This window comes from Canis aureus, chromosome 1, assembly GCF_053574225.1.
Source record: "Canis aureus isolate CA01 chromosome 1, VMU_Caureus_v.1.0, whole genome shotgun sequence".
Classification (NCBI taxonomy): domain Eukaryota; kingdom Metazoa; phylum Chordata; class Mammalia; order Carnivora; family Canidae; genus Canis; species Canis aureus.
Window position 1 is genome coordinate 41,061,146 of NC_135611.1, and position 16,639 is coordinate 41,077,784.

At 42.9% G+C, this 16,639-nt stretch overlaps 1 protein-coding gene across 3 annotated transcripts in view; it reads right to left on the bottom strand.

The window, feature by feature from the left end:
- Positions 1 to 1,183: 1,183 nt before the first annotated feature.
- LRP11 (LDL receptor related protein 11) overlaps positions 1,184 to 16,639 on the bottom strand; it is a 49,605-nt gene continuing 34,149 nt past the window's right edge. For 2 of the 3 annotated variants that reach the window (XM_077896538.1, XM_077896529.1), the window contains 2 exons: positions 10,492 to 10,587; positions 1,184 to 5,420 (listed from right to left, as the gene is read on the bottom strand). In XM_077896538.1, the coding sequence (XP_077752664.1) occupies positions 5,266 to 5,420; positions 10,492 to 10,587 (251 nt within the window). In that variant the 3' untranslated portion in view covers positions 1,184 to 5,265. Of the gene's footprint in view, positions 5,421 to 10,491; positions 10,588 to 12,205; positions 15,840 to 16,639 lie in introns of those variants that run through there. The other variant, XM_077896548.1, reaches the window with a different exon arrangement.

Genomic DNA, 16,639 nt, shown 5'->3' on the forward strand with positions numbered 1-16,639 from the left:
AAGTCAATCGGATAAGGACAAACATATGGTCTCATTCATTTGGGGAATATAAAAAATAGTGAAAGGGAATAAAGGGTAAAGGAGAAAAAATGAGTGGGAAATATCAGAAAGGGAGACAGAACATGAGAGACTCCTAACTCTGGGAAACGAATTAGGGGAGGTGGGCAGGGGGTGGGGGTGACTGGGTGGTGGGCACTTGACGGGATGAGCACTGGGTGTTCTTCTATATGTTGGCAAATTGAACACCAATAAAAAAAAATTATTAAAAAAATCAGGAAAAAAAAGAAAACTGGCTGTCCCATGTGGCCCACAAGGTTCATGTCTGTGTACTGTAATATAATAGACATGAAACAAGTCCAAGAGTTTCCTTATCTTTAATCCCTCTGCCAGGGCTGTGATAGTAGGTGCTAGTTTTAGTTCCCAGCTTTGGACTTGACCTTTGTGTTGTGTGAGCCAGGGCTCCATGAAGCGCACCCTTGCTTGGTGGAAGAGAAAACCCCTGACTTTTAGTTTCCATGGATGCATCTTGAGGCAGGGAATCCCCTTCTTCTGCTCTTCCTCCCTCTTCCTGTCCCGTCCCTTCCTTGCCTGACCTGAGAGGACATTCGAGGAAGGCTGGAGCTGAAGAACTCATTCTTACTCTCGGAGTGTCCTAATCGGATGAGCATCACAAGAATACTTCTCTTGTCCAAAGGGCAGGTGATTGCAACACCGAAGACATCTTAAATATGAGAGAGCAGCAACCCAGGGGCCTGGGACAGCTGAGGACATTTATATTGGAATTCCCACACCCCAGACACATCACTGTGACACCCCCCGCCACACACACACACACACAAAGGATCACATCGAGTGAAGTAATTTTTCTTTTTTTTTGCTGGGGCTGTTTATTTAGGTTTTCTGGTCATGATCCTGTTAGGATTTTGCTAAGAAGTTACATGATAGATAAAAGAGCCTGCAGAATTTCCATGTTAACTGTGTCAGTTGTAAATCATTTATAAAAAAGGCTATTTTCTGGAGAAAAAGACCTGCCATTCTTTAGGATCTTGGCACCTTTATGTGATTAGCTTGTAGGGAACAGAGTTTGATCAAGCCAGCCAGAAGTTAGTTACAAGTGGAGGTGTTAAGGAGAGTCAGACTATTGCTCCTCAGCAGCAAACAGCATTGAAGGCACCATCTCAGATTGCACAGTTCATGGTTCTGATTTATTTAAATTAACTATCTTTTAAATATTTTATTGATTCAATTTGCCAACATACAGAATTAACACCCAGTGCTCATCTATCATGTGCCCTCTTTAGTGCCCATCACCCAGTTACCCCGTCCCCCCCACCCTCAAGGTTCTGATTTCTTTGTTCTATACACACATCTATAGACTACACATTTAGAGATTTTTCTAAGTCTTCGTTTTCATCTGTGAAACTGTAAGAGAACATAGCTTTTTATTTGGAATTTGGGGTCTTCAGTCATATGATGAATGAAAATAAATCTTTTTCTAAGTTCATATACTTAGTATAATTTTTCCTAAGCTTTTTGGTAAAAGTTAAGACCATCTTAAAATGTGTTTTGAGGGCACCTGGATGGCTCAGTCAGGAGAGCACGTGACTTTTGGTCTTGGGGTTGTGAGATCGAGCCCCATATTGGGTGGTCGGTCAAGATTACTTAAATAAAACTTAAAAAAATTTAAAAAGTGTGTTTTGAAACGTTTCCTAAGTTTTGAAATGATCTTTAAGTTGAATGATATTGAAAGCTGATCTCTTTCCAATTTACAGCGTGCTAAGTCACATACAAGACTCAGAACTGAGGTGGAAGAATTAAAATGAGTAGGAAAGAAGACACAGAGAGACCCAAGTGAAACAAATGGAGGCTCGGTTCTAAGCAGTTCATCTCTGGACACACTCAGCTTCAATGGGCCTAACCTTATTTTCATCCTTGGTGGTTTTATATTTAATCAAAACCCTCCCTGTGTTTGCTGTTCAAGTAGCCACGGTGTATGCACTTTATTTAGGATTCTAGAATTGCACAGGACCAGAGAGCTGAGAAAAAATGGGGCCAGTCTCCAAGAAAAAGCCACCCAATTGCTTAAAAAGCCAAGGAGTTAAGAACATTTGTGAACAGCAAACTGCAAGCTAAGCTTTTCCCTCTCTATTTGGCGTGGGCAGTTTTTCATTAGAAATTGTCATTCAAAAAAAAAAAAAGAATTTGTCATTCAGTTTTAACACCAACAGTTGCAGAAAACCTGGAGTCCAGAAAAGAAAACAAGTAATTGGGAGTCACTCTGATAGGAACAAAGTAGTGCAATCCCCAAACATGAAATTGGGGACAACATAACAGAGACCCCAAATGACAATCTCAGGCTCAGATGCTTACGATACATGGTCTCATTGCTGCAACGTAGGCAGAGCGCAGGAGGATCAGATGGTGCCTGTGCCCCAGACCACACCACGCTGTAGTACGTTTATGCTTGAAACATCCAGTGAATTCATCAGCAAGGTCTGCCTTAAACCCCCAAACCAAAGAACAGATAGAAATTGCATCTCTGCGTTTGGGTTGTGGGAAAATATAGTAAAGAACAACATGAAACAGCCATCAGTGGCTGAGGAGGGTTGGTGAGCATGAAAGTGAATGGTGGAGCCAAATCACCAAGTCAAAGATTATGAAAAAGCAGGAGGAGAAAGATGAAGATGTTCTGTCATTTTCCCGTGGAAGAGAACAAATCTGACCCTCCAGCAACAGGAAACATCCAAATGCTTGGGGAGGGATGGAGACTAGCTGTTGTCTACTTGTACTGAGAATTAGAGCAAAGAAGCCATGTGTTTTCTGAAAGGTAGCATCTGTGGGCCTTTTCCCAGCAAAAGACACATGAGACATAACACGTTTGAGCAGTAAATTGTGGACAAGCTTCCCTTTAAAATTATTTATAAATTATCTTAGATGCAGAACTCCTCCAATCAGACACAGGTAAAGTGACTTAGACAGTCTCATGCAGTCCATATAACAATATAACTATTTTGTGGACCTTGATTCTCTAATTTTTTTAAAATAAATTCAACTTGCCAACATATAGTATAACATCCAGTGCTCATCCCATCAAGTGCCCTCCTTAGTGCCTGTCACCCAGTCACCCTCATCTCCTTCTTTAATTCTTATTTTTTCCATTTGCAAAATAAGGTTGATATGATTAGATCCAGGTGCTATAGCATCAGCTCAGTAAATAACAGCAACTTATTATGATGATGAAACGGTTATTTAAGAAGGCATAAGAAGAAAATACAATTTATTAAAGGGATTTTGTACACTTGGATATGGACATCTTTTCTCAAGTATCTCAACACCATAGCAATACTAAACCGCGTTTAATTTCTTCATGTATAAAAAGATGTGCCGAAAGATGCATGCCTCATCAGTTTTTATTTTATTGGGTATGGCTATAGGTGACACCCTTCTCTAGAAAAGCAAACTGCACAGCGTCACACAGAGAGTACAGATATCCTAAGTTCATTCACACAGTCATTTTTCTAATTTGCTCTTGAGGAGAACTTTAAGTCTTTGCTCAATTCTAATCATTCAACAAAATGCTTGGACCCCTCAGGAAATAAAAGTAACCAATTTCTTTATTTTTCTAGAACTAACTTTGTTTATTCATGTATTCTGTTATATTTCTGACCCAAATTAAGCCCTTTGCTAAAAGGAACAACTTACCTCACATTCAGTCTGAATATAAAGTGTTCTACAGTGTTTTCAAGTATTTTAGAAGATTTGCCACTTTGGATAAAAAGCCATACTATCTTAGTAATATGTCAGTGTAGACAGGCACACTCTAGATTGCTCTCAGGAGAATGATTACTAGGGTGTGTTTAATCCTGGCATTAAGTGATGCTGGGAATAATTTGCCTTTAAAATCCTACAAATTGGGATCCCTGGGTGGCGCAGCGGTTTGGCGCCTGCCTTTGGCCCAGGGCGCGATCCTGGAGGTCCGGGATCGAGTCCCACGTCGGGCTCCCGGTGCATGGAGCCTGCTTCTCCCTCTGCCTGTGTCTCTGCCTCTCTCTCTCTCTCACTGTGTGCCTATCATGAAAAAATTAAAAAAAAAAAAAAAGAAAAAAAGAAAAAAAATCCTACAAATTGATTAAAAGGAGAAAGATACTAAGCTTGATGCCAGTTTTCTGTAAGGGTGAATTTGTGCAAGACTGCTTTATGCTCTGGGAATACATAAGCCTGGCATTAGCTGATTGTACATTATAACATTTTATAGCATTAAACAAATAATGGAGAAAACTGGCCTATTCCATTGGATGAAAGAACCTGGTGATCCTTAAACGTGACATTTTTACAAACGCTGCACCTAGAAATCCACTCAGTGCTCTGCTTTTCAATTTGAATGCATCTTTCTCTTCCATCAACACAGACTAATGCTGAAGACCAGTGACTATATAAATAAAGCTGCTGTGTTCTGGACCATCAAGCAGTGTTGAGTAGATTAAGAAAGTACTTTGCCCTCAGCTAAGTTTGTGTTAAAATGTTTGACCTGCCACCTCTGCTGCCACCATCATTTCCTATCTCCCTCCAGGACGACGTTACAGCTATTTGTAATCCAAAGTCTGAGTGTTTTCTCCCAAAGTCAGGTCTAAGGGGGCAGCCACCCAAACGACATGATGTCAGAGGCACTGGATAAGCTCACACTCACCCACCCTGATGCCTCCTTGACGTGTTCACAAGGGTTACAATTAGATATTCCTGCCATGGGGAGCATTTCACTGAAGGTATAAATTCACTTGAGATCCATTCTCAGAAACAGGCTTTGAAGGGGAGAAGAGAAAAGCACTTGAAGCTTAATATGAGGAATAAGAAGGCCTCAGAATAAGAGAAAGCTGTGTGTAAAGTGGCCCAGGGTTCCCAGAGGCCAATGGCTGGCTTCTGAAAAGTAAAGGGTTAACATTGCCATCCAAAGGCCTTCCCTTGAGATTCTGAATTTTCTGCCTTGGCTAACTGCAAATTGCTATTTTCAGGGACAGTTCACATAAGTCAGAATTAGAGTCTTTACTCACATGGATTCCTCTCTAAATTTCAAAACATTTCATATACTCCCCAAAGAAAATCTTTCTATAATAAATAAAAACAAAGGTTGAGGGCTTGCAGAATTTTCTGGGGTTTCAGGATTTTTCTTAGCCCAGTTCAAATCAAAGAGGTTATAAATATCCAAACCAATATATGTATAAATTATAAGTAAAACATCCTCACCCCCAGCTATTTAAATGATACTTATTACAGATACATCCCATTTATGAGGTAGTCGGATTCCTCAGATGTGATGGGACGAGCTTTTTTAAGTTTCTGTTTCACCAGGCGTAGTCGGCAAGCAACCATGAGAAGCAGCAGAGCCGTGATGGCCAAACCCAGGGCCAGGGGTAGCACTGCACCTGTGAAACGGTTAGAAATGAACAGGGCAGGTCAGTGAATAGTGGCAATAATAGCTACAAGTGACTGTATCATTAGCACTTTGCATGTACTGTTTTACTTAATCTGAACAACTCAAACAGGTACTGGTACTGTCACCATTTTACACAGAGATTAAGTAATTGGTGTAAGAGCACATAGTTTGTAAATGGCAGGTGTAGTTCTCAAACCACACTTCTTTCAAACCAGATTCTGTACCAGGTTCCTACGAAATGCGGTGGCCTCAGTGAGTACAAAGGTAGCTCGCCCGCACACCCAGTCTGTGAATAGACAGCTGTGAGGACACGGTGGCCAGAGGGGAGTTTTTCATCATAGTCAGAGATTACATTTGCGGATCCACACATGATCAGTCTCTCAAAATATTATGGACTAACTCCTAATTTCTTGTACTGGTTAGGGCTTCAAGAAATTTATTTTCTTTCTTAATCCAGAGATCCTACTCTCAGCCAGTAAGAACCACTGTTGAGAGCTAACTTCAAAATATGCTGGTGTAATTCTGGCTAAGGGTACTTGAAGAATCTCTCAAGTCCTCCTTCACAGGGTTTCTCCTGGGGGGTGGGTCCTAGACACCCAGGCGAGAAGTAAGAAGCGGTGGTGAGAGGCCAGCAGGAGTCTGGTGGGGACAGGGCTGTGCCCCGGTCTTCCTTATCAAGCTCAGCAGGCTCTATTCTTAGTCTGATGTACTCTGGAGTCCCAAGCCTGGGAGACGATAGGGTGGAGCTATTTTTAGCTGCAGGGGTCTTGCCAACTCGTGGAATTAGAGGAGCAAAAATGCCCATCGCATCAGCTGATTCAATGACCTTTCATCTCACTCCTTTCTTCACTCATCCAGCATTCAGTAAGAGCCCTGTGCCTGGCACTGAGCTCAGTGCTGGTAACCAAGGACAGTAAGCCAATGCTACAGAGTGCACTGCTCCAGGTGCTTTGGTTGTTTAAAGAATGACTTCATTTATTTAAGAATAGCAATTTTGGGGGCATCTGGGTGGCTCAGTGGTTGAGCGTCTTGAGTTTTTGGCTTGAGTCATGGTCCTGGGGTCCTGGGTTCAAGTCCCCTATCGGACTCCCCGCAGGGAGCCTGCTTCTCCCTCTGCCTGTGTCTCTGCCTCTCTATGTCTCTCATGAATAAATAAATAAAATCTTAAAAAAAAAACAAGAATAACAATGTTTAATAAGATTTTTTTTTAAAGATTTTATTTATTCACAAGAGATACACACAGAGAGGCCGAGACACAGGCAGAGGGAGAAGCAGGCTCCATGCAGGGAGCCCAATGCAGCACTCAATCCCAGGTCTCCAGGATCATGCCCTGGGCCGAAGGCAGGCTCTAAACTGCTGAGCCACCCAGGGATCCCCTGTTTAATAAGATTTTTAAAATTTATTTGAGAGAGAGGGGATCCCTGGGTGGCTCAGCGGTTTGGCGCCTGCCTTTGGCCCAGGGCGTGATCCTGGGTCCCGGGATCAAGTCCCATGTCGGGCTCCCGGCATGGAGCCTGCTTCTCCCTCCTCCTGTGTCTCTGCCTCTCTCTCTCTCTATCATAAATAAATAAATAAATCTTTAAAAAAAATAAATTTATTTGAGAGAGAGAGAGAACATAAGCAGGGAGGAGGGACAGAGAGAGAGGAGAAGCAGACTCCCCAGTGAACAGGGAGCCCGATATGGGGCTTGATCCCAGGACCCTGAGGTTATGAACTGAGCTGAAGGCAGACACTTAACAAACTGAGTCACCCACATGCCCCAAGAATGACTTTAAAAAAAGATTGATTGATTGACTGATTGATTGATTTGAGAGAGAGATGCCGGTGGGGCGGGGATGGGGGCAGAGGAAGAGAGAGAGTCTTAAGAAGGCTCCACGTTCAATGCAGAGCCAGACACAGGGCGCCATCTCACAACCCTGAGATTATGACCTGAGCTGAAATCAAGAGTTGGACGCCTAGGTGCCTGCCACTCTTCTAAGCGCTTTATGGTGTAAATCATTTAATTCTCACAATTACCATATGAGTTGCTACTATTATTATAACCATTTTGCAAATGAAGGAAGTAAGACATCAAGAATTAAGTTAGGGATCCCTGGGTGGCGCAGTGGTTTAGTGCCTGCCTTTGGCCCAGGGCCCACGTGGGGCTCCTGGTGCATGAAGCCTGCTTCTCCCTCTGCCTATGTCTCTGCCTCTCTCTCTCTCTGTGTGTGTGACTATCATAAATAAATAAACATTAAAAAAAAAAAGAATTAAGTTATTTGTCTAAGTTTGTAACATCAGTGGTGGAGCTAGGACAAGCCCCCAGGCAGTACAGCCCCAGAACCACCACTATACAGTACTTCTCCAAAAGAGAAAGGAGATTTTACTTTTAATGACTTCAGGTCTGGGTAGACAAACATTTAAATAAAAAAATGCACTTAACTATTACAGTTACTATTACAGTTACTATGATAGTTACTATGATATATGAAGTGCAGATATAAAAGGAATGGTTCATATGTCCAGTTCATACGATTTTTGTTCAAGTGGTTTAAATGTATGATGGAGCTCATTTGGGGTGGGTGGGGAGATTAGTTTATGTTCTGACATTTTCAGATTGAGATGCCTATACTTGATCCAGGTATAATTTTCTTTAGGTTTCTGGATTTTTTTTTTTTTTTAAGATTTACTTATTTGAGAGAGAGAAGGAGAGAGAGCACACATACCCATTGTAGGAGGTAGAGAGGGAGAGAGAGAGAATCTCAAGCAGACTCCTCGCTGAGTGCCGAGCCTGATATCACAATCCTGAGATCATGACCTGAGCCGACACCAAGAGTCAGATGCTTAACTGACTGAGCCACCCAGGCACTCCATAGATTTCTGGATTATTTGGGCCTATATATATAAGAGAGTCTTTAGCTTCAAGGTAGTGGCTGCAGCCACCAAGTGGATGAAATTGCCAGAGAGAAAGGGAGAAGAAGGAAGGTCAGGAGTGAGGCCCCAGGAAACACCAATATGTAAGAACGCAGACAAAAGACAACTAGTAGAACAGAAAGAGATGGATCCAAAGAGTTGCAGGACAGCCAAGGGAGGAAGGGAGTCTTGGAAGCACAGGGAAGAGACTTCAAGGAAGTCCTTGACTGAACCAAATGCTAAGATGAGGTCAAGTGGGGTGAAGCCCAGAGAGACCAATGGACTTAGCAATCAGAAATTCACTTACAGGGAGCCTGAACATTGAGGGATGCTATTTTGGTTTTATGTGTTGGGAGAGATCTAAATTGTCTGCTGCTGTTGGGGGAATGAGCCAGTAGAGACACGGATTAGAAACAGGAGACTTCCTAAATGATGGGGAAATGTACCTGAGGAGATTAGGGGCTATATCAAGGTCAGGGGGAGTCACTCCTCCCTCTAGTACTGCAGGTAAGGAAATGGTGTGGGTGCAAACAGATGGGTGTTCACCTTTGGGGATGAGAAGCTGAGGAAGATAACTTTGCTCATTCAGAGCAGGGAGAGGACTAGAGGCTGCCCTTCTAAATGAGTGTGATCTGTGTAAAGATGGGCACCAGTGCTTAAGCCTCAGGGGTGGGGATGGGGTGGAGGGAGCAGGGGGCTATGCTGAAGATCCCAATTCCAAGTCTGGGGTGCAGATGCAGCTCTAGTAACAACAAAGCAGACATATAATCTTGGGGAATCTTCTTTGTCAAGTCAGATAGTCAAATAGGATGTGGCTATACTGTCAAATGGATTCCTGTTTAACGATTTGAATGCAAGGAAAAGGAAATCTCACATAATAAGCTTGCTAGAATACTGCAAATTATTCTAGATTTTTCAATACTCGTTTGGCATGGTTTCTTCATTGTCTTTAGCTTTGGTAACTTGAGATTTAAAATTTTCTAACCCCTTATAAAACACATCATGATATAATTTTCTCAGGAACCAGCAAAGGAGATGAATTGGATATTTTGTTCGCATGAGTGGGAGTAATATTCGTAATACATAACAACTGGAACGAGCAGTGGGCAGTTAGAACGAGGCTCTCTGCATATAACCAGGCACGGGGGCAGAGCAGGCCTTGTTTCCTTTTACGTGTCCATGGGGGACAGGGCCCTTTTTATTCAAATATCTGGGGACAGGGGTAAGTCCAGGAGCCAGCAGAAACAGCAGCATCTAGGTACTTGACGTCTGGGTGGTTCTGGCCATCTATTGGTTAACAATTACATTTCAACATTGCCAGATTATAAAAAGAACACTCTAGAGTAAAAAGAAAGTCTTCTCCATGTTCAGATCTATAATTTAAGAATCATATTTTGTCCTCCTAAATCTTCCTTTACTAATTAGTTTGTGGGATTTAGGACTAAAAACTACCTTTCTACAAAACTATGTTGAAAGTGTTTTCTTTCTAGTTAAAAACCACCAAAATTATGGAATTATGGTATTCTTGTACTCATTATATATTCCCTCGACCTCCAACACTCTTTCCTTGTTCTTATTGTCTTGGTCTTTATCACTAGAGTAGCTAGAGAGAACTAGGTACTCTAAGATTTTTACTATTGAATCATAACTATCTCAAGCATAATAAGCCATTATTTATTTGGCTCATTGTATGAGCCATACAGTGTGCTCAATAGCTTATATTCATTGTCCCATTTATCCTAACAACTCTGAGGCAGTGATAGTTGTTATTTCCGTCTTACTAATGAGGAGACTGGGATCCAGAGAGATAATATCTTCTGCCCCAGGTCATGGAGTTTAGTGGTGGAGCAAGGGTTTGCATCAGATTCTAGAGCCTATGTTCTTAAATGAGTATTACTCTTCCCGTAGGATGTTACACCTGGGAGGGAATATAGTGATAATCTAGTCCAATCAACTTATAAAAGAGAAAGCTAAGGTCCAAAGATGTGAGGGTACTGGTTTAAGAGCCCAAAGATGCAGCATGATAGCGGAGGTGAGAATACAACAGTTCTTCTGACCCACATATCTTGTCATGTGCTCCTGCAGCTGCATCAGTAACTTCAACTAGAGGGAATGTGGTTCTGCAAATGTTTATACTCTGCAATGAATTTCCAAGTTACACATTTTACCTGTTTCTGGGGCTGGGTGTTCCCCTCCTCCTCGATCGCTCTTTGACTCAAAAATATAATTTTCCTCTTTTCTGTTCTTCCTCGAGGAGCCACGATCTACAAAAAACAAATAGAACACATACAGGAATCTGTCTTATTTATTTTTTACGATGGATGTAAAGGACTTACAGAATTTATTTCTCTAGTAAACAGAGGCCTGTGTTTGTTACTAACCTAGCTAGCTAATGTGACCAGTTTAGTAATGCAAAGTATGGGGCAAGAGCAAAACTGCCAGCAGAGAGAGGGGAACAGGTACACGGTAACAAAACCCCTACCCGCACACTGGAGAAGGAAGGAGACACCTGGCTGGAAAAGTCAAGGATAATCTCTGGTCTTCATACCATGTAAAGCAGGAGCAGTCCACAAAGGTCTTTCTTTAAAAACTGAACAGAGCTAGCATACATAAGGCACTCAGACATGCTATTTGACTTTCTCACCTCAACCCAGGTTGGCAGGTATTCATTGCTTCATGTTTTCTGGTTCAGTCAGAGAAGCTTGGCACTTGCCCAGGTTCTTTTTAGTAGTAACTGGGGCACAGAGCTAAGATTTATTTATTTGTATGTATGTATATATGTATTTATTTATTTATGAAAGATAGAGAGTGAGTGTGCAAGTGAGTGCAAGGAGGGGCAGAGGGAGAGGAAGAGAGAGAATCTTAACCAGCTGAGCCATCCAGGAGCCCCAGGGCTGGGATTTAAACTCAGATATGTCTAACTGCTTGCTAGTGGAACCCAGCAGTTGTGATGTAATGATGTGTAGTTAATTATTTACTCTATTTAGTTATACTATACTATTGAGAATGAAGAATAAGAAAGATCAAATCTTAGGACTTTTTGTTTTTTAATATTTTATTTATTTATTCATGAGACACAGAGAGAGGCAGAGACACAGGCAGAGGGAGAAGCAGGCTCCCTGTGGGGAGCCCCATATGGGACTTGACCCCAGGACCCCGGGATCACGCCCTGAGTGGAAGGCAGACGCTCAACCACTGAGCCACCCAGGTGTTCCAAATCTTAGGACTTTTATTCCCAGGTCTGATGAGCCATGATTGTATCACTGGATCATCTCCTATCTAGGGATTTACAACACTTGCATGCTTATTACAAGGACAATATAATGATTAATGAACTAGTGGAGTTGCCCTCATGCTGTGGTGTGATGTCAGGGGAGATTGTGAGATAATATAAACTTCTCAATGACAATAAATTGGAAATCATGAGCCTACATCAGTAATTTTACTGAGAAACAGAATAAAACTTTAAAGCTTCTTTACTCATATGTCATCAACAGATACATTCATAATGCCTGAAACTGAAATAAGGCTACTGAAAGAAGGTATTTATAAAACTCTTTGTAATTGGAACTAAGTGATTTGCCTGGGTTTACAAAGGATCACAAAAATCAACAGGATAATAGAAAATTGTGAAGTTACTGTAGGAACTGATTAGCGCCAGAAGGCCACACTTAAACGGCCTGGACTGTAGCAGTGATGTAGCTGTTAAAGAGCAGGGGCCGCGAATCCATTTATTCCTTGAAGGCATCCTTCATGCTCCTCAGCCCTCCACCCCCCAGCCACCAGTTGCCGGGCAGCACAGACCAGACTGCATCCAGGATACCCTCTGAAGCACCCCTGACAGTGGCCCCTCTTCTCTGTCCTCAGGGCCACAGCCTTAGGTTTCTGGTCCCTTTAACTCACAGAAAGAGCCTCTGCCTGGGTGGCTGTGTCTGCAGAAGCTCCTTACTGCACTCCCTCAGCACATCAGTGCCAGGAGGCCCACGAGGCGGCTGCACATTTGCTCCTCTCAGCCCAGGAAGCAGTGGCTCTCTGCTTCCCCTGCCTGCCAGGTTACTCTAAAGGACCCACAAGTGCCACCTGCATATACACCCATAGTTCAGGTGGTCCTCCATGAGCTCCTGGCCCAAAGGGAGTGAGAGACATGAGTGAGGCGTAAACGAGTTCTGGTAGGCCAGACAATCAGACTTACCTTTCAAACTGATTGCTATTACTGTCCACCCTACTGTAGAGGTGGAAGCCCCGACTCCCACCCAGAACCGTGAGGGGAGGGAAAAAGGAGCAGCCAGGGGGAGAGGGTGATCCGTGGGGAGTGATGGGGGCAGCTGGCCAGGGAACAGCTGTCACTGTGGCTGGGCTGCCAGGTGTGGGGGCTGCTCAGCTCAGGGACAAAGGGACAAGGGGATGCCAAGGAGCTGAGGAGATCCATGTCCCAGGAAGAGGGGACAGGGACTACTGAATTTAAGCCATGGGGCTGGTGGAGTACAAGGCCATTGAACACCTGGGCTGTCTTCCACATGGCAAGCTGATTTCCACCCCTTTGGGTTGTGTGGACCAATTAAAAATTCAAAATGATTTTTAATCATTTCAAAATCAAAATTATTTGGGGGGCCAATTCAGGGTTGTCAATTTTTAGTTTGCCAAGTAAAGACATTTACAAAGGCCACTGCCTTCACTTCAGTATAAAGTAATGTGTAAACCCAAAACATGAAGAGCTTACTATGTAAAGAGGATGGCTCTTTAAATTGAATAAATTTAGCCTTATAAAAAACTGACTACTTTGTTCTTATTTTTCTCATTTTGCCATGAATGGTGAAAGCTTTATTATGGAGGGTAGTGATCCTTCTTCTACTGGCTTTGAGGACCAAATTCTGTTTCCCTTCTTTTTTTTTTTTTTTAAGATTTTATTTATTTATTCATGAGAGACAGAGAGAGACTGAGACACAGGCAGAGGGAGAACAGAGAGAGACAGAGAGAGACTGAGACACAGGCAGAGGGAGAACAGAGAGAGACAGAGAGAGACTGAGACACAGGCAGAGGGAGAAGCAGGCTCCATGCAGGGAGCCCGACGTGGGACTTGATCCCGGGTCTCCAGGATCAGGCTCTGGGCTGAAGGCAGCGCTAAACCGCTGAGCCACCCGGGCTGCCCTGTTTCCTTTCTTCTTGACTCCACCTGTCCAGATGCCTCAGCAGGGCTTCTGAGGTCCCCCATATTGCCTTCCATTCCCTGCAAATACCCTTCACTTCGGGTAGCTAGGATCCCGTCCTTCAGGAATTGTCATTCACAAACCCATTTGCTCCCTCAGTCAATTAGAACCCTTGTTAGCCAATCAATTAGACACTCTTTCTGCCCATTCTCCAGTGCACAGTGGAATGTCTGTGCATATCACAGGCAGGGCTACCTGTCTGTCAGGCACCATGGGCACTGGACCCACAAAAACATTTCCATTTGATTTCTCTTAGGATCACAAGAACACAATGGATATGATAATAATAATAAATAGTAATAATAATAATGCATATATAATAGTGAAGCTGGCCTGTGTTATATTAATCTCTATACCAACACAGTCATAAAGCATAATATTTTGGTTGGGTTTTTTTTGGGAGGGCCCATGAAAGTCATAATGCAGATCTATAAGCAGCCAACCCTGATTTCTCCAGCACTCAGAGATCTCTTTCTTCTGAGCTTCTAACGCCCTAATAGAAAGACCATACAAGCAGGTCTTAAGGGAACTGTAGCTGTTTCCTGTCTCTGTAGCTAAGTGAGGCTTGCTGCCAAAGCCGACATCTCCTGGGGCTAGTATTTGACTCAGTTAAATTCTGGCTTTATTACTTACTAGCTGTATGACCCAGTCTAAGCCTCTACCTCTCTATGTCTCGGTGTCTTCATCCATAAAATGTGGCTAATGATTTCTGCACATTGCCAGGTTGCTATAAAGAACAAAGAAGTGCACAGTGATAGGCACTCAGTAAGTACTCTCTCCAATAAAAAATCTGGAAGTGGGGGCAGCCCGGGTATCTTGGCAGTTTAGCACCGCCTTTGGCCCAGGGTGTGATCCTGGAGACCTGGGATCGAGTCCTATGTCAGCCTCCCTGTATGGAGCCTGCTTCTCCCTCTGCCTGTGTCTCTGCCTCTCTCTCTCTCTGTGTCTCTCGTGGATAGATAAATAAAATCTTAAAAAAAAAGAAATCTGGAAGTGGGAAGATCACATGGCTGAGAACTCATGTCCTACTTTTTAAAAATAATGAGCCAGGAATAAAAACACCAAAATTTACCAACCTCCAGTTCTTTTCAGAGGATTAACTAGCTTGCCTTTTGCCCAGTGGAAAAATATAAAATAACTAAACAACAACCCCCACCCCCCCGCCTCTCTTTCCAATGAAGATGAGAGATTGTTCATCTTAAATTTGAAGAGGAACTCAGTACTGGGGCCATCATTTGAATTAATTGTTTTATGGGCTTGTAGCTCTCTTACCCAAGTTTCCTAGTGAATGCCACTGCACTCAAATGCTCCAGGAAGAATTCATCTAGCACTGAGAGACACAGATTATACTTACATGCAATGTCTCATGCAATCCTTGCAGCAACACTGTGAGAAGATACTATTATCCTCTCATAGGCAAGGAAAGGCAGTTCAGAGCAGCTAATTAAGTGGAAGCTAGTAACTGCTGGTGCTGGAATTAGAACCCAGGACTGATCTCCAGCGCAGGAGCTTTTCTACTGAACCATACTGCTCTCAGAGCCACAAATCCAAGAACTTAGAGTTGATACTGTGTTTATTTATTCATATCTAGGCAAAACAAAATACCTAGGCAAAAATCACAAATTTAAATATTTCCTTAGGAAGTCTGAGATAAAGCTCTATGAAGGATGCAACAGAGAAAGAGGTTAATTGTACTTAGAAAGGGGATCTTGTCTTAGAGATGGGTTCATGTGAAAAACTAAACAAATTCATTCTGAATCTTCAGCTGAAGAGCATTTTCTTAAATGCTTTCACTCGCTGGGGAGAAGAAGCCCGTGCTATAGGAGGTGGAAGAGATCAGGCATTAGGAAGAAGGCAGTGCACATAGGAGACTTGAAATATGAATTCCTGTTTTCCACATTTCAGAGAGGAATTCACTGTCATTTCCTGGACTGTTGGATTCAGTTTTCCCAGACGCCAACATATGGAACACCGTAGAGAAATGCTTCACTTCCACATGTCCTATTGTAGGCTCTAACCAGAGTGGCAAGTCAGAACAAGTAAGACAAAGATGGCATTTGCTTCTGCAAATAACTCATTTCTTAGGGAATTGTGCTTCCTCTTTCTGAAGGACCCATTGTGTTATGCATACATGCATAGCTATGCATTTACAGAAGTAGCTGGAAGCTGGACAGAAGTTGTTTTAATGTCATTTTCACTGACCATAGAACATGCAGGTACATTCTGGAAGGAAGGTGGAAATATCAGCTGGAAAAGTGGCTACAATAAGGGCCTGCCTTCCAGAATGCTTTATGGCTCCCCGTGACCACCTGCCAATAAACACAGACAACAGAATTGTTCTTTGGCACTATTCACTGGTATACCACAATGTGCGGCTGCAAAGTAGGGAAAAGGGAGCTCTCTTCAGGAAATGTTCTGGATTGCACTAGGACAAGATCCATCCATTTGAGAGAACAGTTGACTCCTGCCATCATATTGGAGCATAATAGGCTATTCAGCCATGCTGCTTACCAGGCTTCAATAAATTCAAACTACCTTCCCAGAAATGTTTTATGGTTTCCGAGTGTTTTCTCAATAAGAAAAGAGACAGTATAATGAAAAGATGAAATACCCATGAAAAATACAGGGCACATATAAAAAGCCTTTTGAATATCCTTTATGCCCTCTGGATAAAACACCTCCCACAATAATGCAAAGGTCACAGTTGCTCACTCTAGTTACTGCCAGAGGGAAGTTAAATGGTGAGGCTTTGGCACGGTTAGCAGGGGAATCTGAGAAAATGCAGGCAGAGCCCCATGTATCCATACAGAATCCATGCATTCTCACACGTCCATGCCTCAGTCTGGATCCTCTGGGAATTTGGTTGACCTGCTACGCTGGACATGTTTCAAAAAACTGGATTCAATGTGACTTTGGATATACCACTTGTCTAGCACTCTGCAGTGCTAGAAATCAGATTTCTTTCCTCTGACTAGGTCAGATAGAAGAGGATAGCCTTGTTAATGAATGACTTGACCACACAGGGAACAGGCCCTACAGATACAGGCACATCTAGCAACAATTCAGCCATTGAGCCACTGTGTGCTCAGCATAGGCACCACTGTGGCTC